The sequence below is a fragment of the Lampetra planeri genome, unplaced genomic scaffold (assembly GCF_965212315.1).
Source record: "Lampetra planeri unplaced genomic scaffold, kcLamPlan1.2.h2 scaffold_1057, whole genome shotgun sequence".
Classification (NCBI taxonomy): domain Eukaryota; kingdom Metazoa; phylum Chordata; class Hyperoartia; order Petromyzontiformes; family Petromyzontidae; genus Lampetra; species Lampetra planeri.
In genome coordinates this window covers 27,203-33,913 of record NW_027613767.1, presented here as the reverse complement: position 1 = coordinate 33,913, position 6,711 = coordinate 27,203, and the positions used below count along the sequence as shown (strand labels likewise).

At 49.2% G+C, this 6,711-nt stretch overlaps 1 protein-coding gene across 1 annotated transcript in view; it reads left to right on the top strand.

The window, feature by feature from the left end:
• Nucleotides 1-147: 147 nt before the first annotated feature.
• The window catches only part of LOC144738571 (dystonin-like), a gene marked incomplete at its 5' end in the record, with an annotated part of 29,933 nt that continues 23,369 nt past the window's right edge, over nt 148-6,711 (top strand). Inside the window, 12 exon segments of the mRNA XM_078621573.1 lie at nt 148-271; nt 365-573; nt 655-972; nt 1,156-1,322; nt 1,407-1,563; nt 1,707-1,863; nt 1,954-1,980; nt 2,860-3,095; nt 3,200-3,329; nt 3,644-3,843; nt 3,932-4,430; nt 4,529-5,997. Coding sequence (XP_078477699.1) covers nt 148-271; nt 365-573; nt 655-972; nt 1,156-1,322; nt 1,407-1,563; nt 1,707-1,863; nt 1,954-1,980; nt 2,860-3,095; nt 3,200-3,329; nt 3,644-3,843; nt 3,932-4,430; nt 4,529-5,997 — 3,693 coding nt within the window.

Genomic DNA, 6,711 nt, shown 5'->3' with positions numbered 1-6,711 from the left:
AGTACATAAATGATATTACAGTCTGTAAATGGTATTACACACAGCATTACAGTATAGTAGTTCCGTCCCAAACACATCGCACAGCTCTGATATCAGAGTGTGAATGGCAGAGAGACGTTTGTTTGACCTGCTCTCACTGATCCACAGGCGTTACAAGGTCAGATGACGGGGCATCAGACCGCCATCGACACTCTGCGCAAAACAGCTGAGTCCTTAGTAACATCTGAAGGAGATCTGCTGAGTAACCCTGACGAGATCCAGGAGACAGTCGGTGAGGAAAGCAACTCATCATTGGATTTGTGTGATGAATCTGAAACGTTCCCTCTCCCAGAACCGCTCCATGTCTTGGTTTCTGTGGTTCTAGATGACATCGTGGAGCGATATGACAACCTGTCCAAGTCTGTAAGTGATCGAAATGAGAAGCTTCAGATCACTCTGACCCGCTCCATGAGTGTCCAGGATGGTTTGGATGAGATGATGGGATGGATGGAGAGAGTGGAGGCCAGTGTGAAAGACAACGGACAGACTCCACTCGACTCTGCGTCCATCGCGGATGCACTCAGCAAGGAAGCAGTGAGTGTTACTCTGCATTGTATCGTACGCCGTCGATGTCTGAGCTTCGTTCAACATCGTGTCCTCACTTCACATCTTCAGGCTTTGGAACAGGACATAGGAAGTCGCCAGAGCAGCATCTCCGCCATGAAGGCCAAAGTGAAGACGTTTGTGGAGACGGCGGATCCGTCCGCCGCCGCTCTTCTGCGGTCAAAGATGGACGCTCTCTCCCAGCGCTTCTCAGACGCCTGCGACCAGCACAAGCAGAAAGTCTCCCAGCTGGAGCAGCTGAAGGAGAAGGTGGAGCAGTTCGAGGAGCTCGCAGACAAAGTCCAGCAGTTTGTGATGAAGCGTTCACAGGACCTACACGAGACGGACGGACCTGGGAAGACGTTCAGTGAGCTGTCAGCGCTAACGCAGGTACGCGTATCTCCGAAACTCTAAATCTGGCCATTTTGATACTGAAAGTACATGTTGTTTTGGACACATTTGGCTGTAAGAGCGTCATCAGATGTAGATTAGTATTCTGTACTCGTCCATCCTAAACATCTTGTATTGGTCCAGTTTGTCTGCAGAACGACCAATAATGTAATATTTGTTCAGAGCACAAAAGCCGAGATGGCGGAACACGCCGGTGATTTGGAGAAGCTGCAGACTTTGACCAAAGAGCTGTCGGAACTCAGCACTGATGGTAACAAAGCCCACATCCAGAGCAAGATGGACAATGTCACCAACATCTTCAGCACCTTCAAAGACACTGTCAAAGAGAAGTAAGAGGCATTGACTTTTTACCAAGCAAAGAAATGGCGCAGCGGTTCACAGTGGGTTATTCACATATTGTTGTGAACCTGCAGAGAAGAGGAGGTTTCCTCCTGTCAGGACCAGCTGGAGGAGTTCAGGTCTGCAGCCCGCGCTCTCACCACGTGGCTGGACGCGACCAATGAGAAGGTCCCAGCACTTCAGCCGAGCAGCAACGAGAAAAGTCTGGAGAAGAACCTGCAGATCGTCACTGTGAGTCATCAGATAAAGAGAAGGCGTAGAAACCGATAGAAGTAACACACCGATGTCATATGCGGGTGTAATTGTGTTTTCATGGATTAGAACTCCCTCCTCCCTAAACTCCCTCCATCTCTTTCTGATCAACCCTCCGTCAGGGACTGATCGATGACTGGACGTCCAAAGGTCCTTCTGTCCAGGACCTGAACAGCAAAGGAGCGTCACTTTGCAGCGTCATCACTCTCCTCACATCTCCTGCTAAAACAAAGACACCCAACAAGTCAGGTAGACACCAGGCACGCTGCTCCCGGGGGCGTATCGTCGAACCACTAACCAGTGCGTGGGACTTGAAACGAGCTTTGTCTTTTGTCTCTGCATCAGCTCTTACTAATGGTGGTGGTCCAGCGAGCCATTCCTACCTAACACATAAAGGTAAACTGAGTGTGTGTGGACGCTGCAGTGTCGAATGTTTCGTGCCGCTCACAGTACGTTCAGATGTGGAGTGTTTTAATACTCTGAACCTACTGAGGCAGGAGGAAGAGCTGCCAGTGAAACACTGAACCCGCTGCTGTTTGTCATCACAATTGTGATGAAAGTCTGTTTAATTTGCCCATCAACCCATTTTAGACACTTTCACATGGAATGGAAATGGTAATGACTTTAGGCCCCATCCCCCCTTATTTAACACATTTTACCGGAGAATATTTAACCTCCTGAGGCCTGAGCTTTACTTTGGTGTGCATTTTTATTTCTCCTTGCTGTTTGGGATGAGAACACAAAAAGATTAATGAATATATAAATATAAATAATAACAATAATACAATTACAAATCCATTTATTGATTCATTATGAATTCATTAATAATAGTAATTATACATTGAATTTGTATCACACTTTAAAGAAAGTCTTTACAAAAAAAAAAACATGGTGCTGAAATACAATGTCCATGTATGTGTACGCAGGGCCTGAGGAGGTTTAAATACAATTAGCAACCAAGTTTATATAGCTTGGAGTGTGGAAATATGCTCTCAGTTGCCTAAGAAATGTGCACACAGTGTTTTACCAAACAGCTGAATTGGAGTGATCTTTCCTGTTGACCAACTGTTCTTCTTGTGTCGTTTTGTCCACGAAACAAGACGACCAGAATGCGGCTGAACACTTACGTCTCTCTTCCATAATCATTTGAAGCCCACACTCTAACTGAATGTACGACGTGATGAATGAAACTCCTACAGACGAACTCGGTCATTCAGAATGACTCTGCAACTTTAGAAACCAATAAAACCTGTTTGTTTTTTCTAATGTCCCCAGAGCTGATGGGAATTCAACAAAACATGTCTTTTATCAATGATGGATACGCGAGCCTGGGGGAAACGCTCAGGAGCCGAGCAGCGCAGCTAAATAGTTCTGTGCAGGAGGTGAAAGAGGCCAAAAAGGAGACGAGCAACATGATGATATGGCTGAAGGACATGAAAAAGACGGCGGCGGCGTGGAACAATGCCGCCACAGAGAAAGATTCCGTGAAAACGCAGCTTGAGCAGCAGAAGGTACAGAACATGTGATCAGGAGGACGTTTTTCACTCATTTTCTTTGTGCTGATCAAATCAGTCATGAAAGAGCTCAGTGAACAGAATCTGCCTCATTCTCTCAGGCGTTTGAAGCTGATATGAAGCAAAAACAAGAGCAGCTCCAGAAGCTCAGAGAGAAGCTCCTCAACTTGATCAAGACACATCCAGACTCCCAGGATGCAGCGAAATGGACGCTGATGTTGACAGAAATCGGTACATAACAGGACTCACACTGAAATATGTTCACGTGTCATTGTTATACATGATCATAAATACGTCGCTGTCGTCCACCACACACACCGTGGGTGTGAGGTTGCGGGAAGTGTGTCGTGTTCAAGCACCACGGCTCCACTATGGCCGTCATAGTTTCATATGGTAATTTAAACAACAAGAACAAAAAACGTGGTGGGTACGTGTCCTCACCGTCCCCCAGTCTTTTCTTTGTTGTATCGCATTCATAGAGCCAGACGGTGACTAAATGAAAGATGCTGACTAACCACCTGGTGGGATTCGCTCGTCTCCGTTAGATGATGCTTGGGCAGATATCAGCGGCTCTGTAGAGGAGAGAAAGCAGCACCTGGAGCAGTCCAACAAGAACCTGGACGTCTTCCAAACAAGCCAGCTGCAGCTTGCTCAGTGGCTCTCAGAGAAGGAGCTGATGATGAGCGTCCTGGGACCCCTGTCGATAGACCCCAACATGCTGAAAATGCAGAAGCAACAAGTTCAGGTGGGCATGTGTGTTTTTAAAACGTGGAGGTTTCCTTGGAGGATGCTTCCGGTTCTGCTGTCACGTTTATGCATTTTTTTCCTTCCAGATCCTCCAGAATGAATTCAAAAGCCGAAAACCTCAATATGAACAGCTGGAGGAAGCCGCCGCTGCCATCCTTCGCTCGTCAGGCGACGAGGAGCCTTCCAGTGGAACGCTGGTGAGGGAGCAGCTCACTGCTGTCACCCAGAAGTGGGAAGGACTTATAGGGCAGCTGGACCAACGAGACAGCCTCATTGACCAGGCTGCGGTGAAGACCGGACAGTTCCAGGAGATCCTGAGGAGCCTCAGCCAGTCCACCGCTCAGCTGGAGAGTCAGCTCGCCAATCATCAGCCGCACAGCACCCAGCCCGACGCTGTGAAGAAGCAGTTGGAGGACGTCCATCGCATCTCAGCTCAGCTCAGAGAGGAGAGGAAGAAGCTGAAGGAGGCTGAGGGCATCAACGCAGAGCTCACAGCGATGGTGACTGAGGAGTATCTCAAAGCAGACTTAGCCCGGCAGCTGGAGAGCGTCAGCAGACCTTTCAGAGAGCTGGAGGAGAAAGCAGGTCGGTCTTCTTCGGTGTCTTCCTGTGTGAAAAGGATTCATTGGAGTAATCACAAAACTGAATGCTATCACCAATATACATATGTTTCTTTATTGCAGCTAAACAGATCGAGCAGCTGAACTCAACCTTTGCCAGCTCTCAGCAGTTCCATCAGACCTCCAGAGACTTGCAGCTCTGGCTTAGCGAGAAGCTGCAGGAGCAGTCGAAGCCTCAGCCCGTCTCCGCCAAAGAGGACGTGCTGCACCAGGCCCTGGAGGAGCACGGCAAACTCCAGACCGCTCTACGTGAACAAGAGCTGGTGTTTAACTCAATCACTGGCGAAGGCGAGACGCTTCTGCAGAGCACTGACGGGGCAGAGAAGCTGGCACTGCAGGGGCAGCTGTCCGCCCTCTCTTCTAACTGGCAGGAGGTGAAGAAGAACTCAGCGGAGCAGGCCGACAAACTCCAGGCTGCCCTGCAGAGGTCGCAGAAATACCAGCAGCATGTTGAGCAGCTCAGCTCTTGGATTCAGGAGTGCGAGGCCAACGAGGGCCGTGTCAAACTGGCCGTTGACCCTGTCGCGGTGGACGGCTCCATCTCGCAAGTGAAAGCTCTGCAGAAGGACGTGGACAAGCACAGAGGGATGGTGGAGCAGCTCAACGCAGCCGCGGGGAGCCTCCTGGAGGTGGCCAGTGTGGACACTGAAGGTGTCAATGAGGGCAAGGCAAGCATGGCCAAAAGAATGGACGGCGTACAAGAGGCTCTGCAGAACAAGAGAGAATCCTTGGAGAAGATCTCACATACGGTGAAGTTATTCACTGACGGCTACAAAGAGGCCAAGGCTCAGCTTGAGGGCGCTAAGACGCAGCTGGACGCGTATGAATCACAGGGAGTGCAGGCACACAGCAGCAAGAACCTAACCAACATGAAAGCCCAACAGAAAGTTTTAGAGGGTGTGAAGAACCATGTAGAACACCTGAAGAGTTTGGCCCAGAACCTCGTAGTAGATGTGCCGGACGCCGATGGAGTCACGGATCTCTTACTGCAAGCTGACAGCGTGGAAAAGGAATACAGCACGCTGAACAGGAAGCTGGAGGACACATGTCAAACCCTGGAGGGTAAATTGCAGGGTATCGGACAGTTCCAAAACGACATCCGCGAGATGTTTGCCCGGTTCACAGACCTGGATGATGAGTTGGACAACATGGCCCCCGTGGACCTGGACCTGTCTGCTCTGAAGGAGCAGCAGGACGGCATGCGGAGCTTTGTGGCCAAGCTGCAAGAGCTGATGGCCGAAACGGCCGCCGCCGGAGACGGCTGTAGGAAGATGCTCGAGACCGAATCGTCACCTGACCTGTTGGGTCTGAAGAGAGATTTGGACGCTCTGAGTAAGCAGTGTGGCAAACTGATGGACCGGGCGAAAGGCAGAGAGACGCAGGTCCGGAGTACCCTGAGCAAACTGGAGGAGCTTTACGGCAAACTCCATCAAGTTGAGGATAGACTTTGTGGAGCTGCGGACAAAGAAGCGTCCCAGGAGGCGGTCGGCATGGAGACAGACGTCATCAATCAGCAGCTGGAGGCCTTTAAGGTATGTGAGATCTTCACGCTGTTCACGTCTCGTTGCATTTGGCCGCTTCATCTGGTTAATGTGTGATGAACTGCGTTGCGACATTTATCTATAAAATGGTAAATGCTATCCACATAAAAGCTAAATGTATGCTCTTTCATTTTTACCAGATTATTTTATATTGTAAGACATCAAACATCAGTTATCGTCATCCGTACAAATAATCATCCAAAATGTCCCAAACGGGCAATTTCCACAGTAGAATCAGAGCTGAGCTGATCACAGCGGGAGCCATTAATACAGATCTGACTCTTCTGCTGCTTCATTGAAACATCTGCTGCTGTTAACAAAGGAGCTGCGGCCCATTGAAAACACAGGCGCTGGAGGGAAGAAGCTCCAGAGCCAGGTGGTCGTCAGCAGGGCGTCCGTTGGTTCAGCACCATCAGTTAATGGTCTGACAGGAGCTCGATTTCCTCTGACCAGTGGAAACAAACATGATGTGGTTGACAGGAATCCCAAAGGTTACATACTGCTCCTTTAGGCTTTGTCTCGTGTTGCCATGGTAAATTGTTCTATCGTCTGTATTGTTTACAAAAACCGGGCTGGCCCTTGATCCCCTTTATCATACGACAGGAGGCAGCCATTAGTGAAATTTACAGACAGATGCAAAATATTTCAAAGCCTATAAATTCCTTTGGAGTTTTTCAGAAGAGGATTAGCCTATATTGAGGTGAT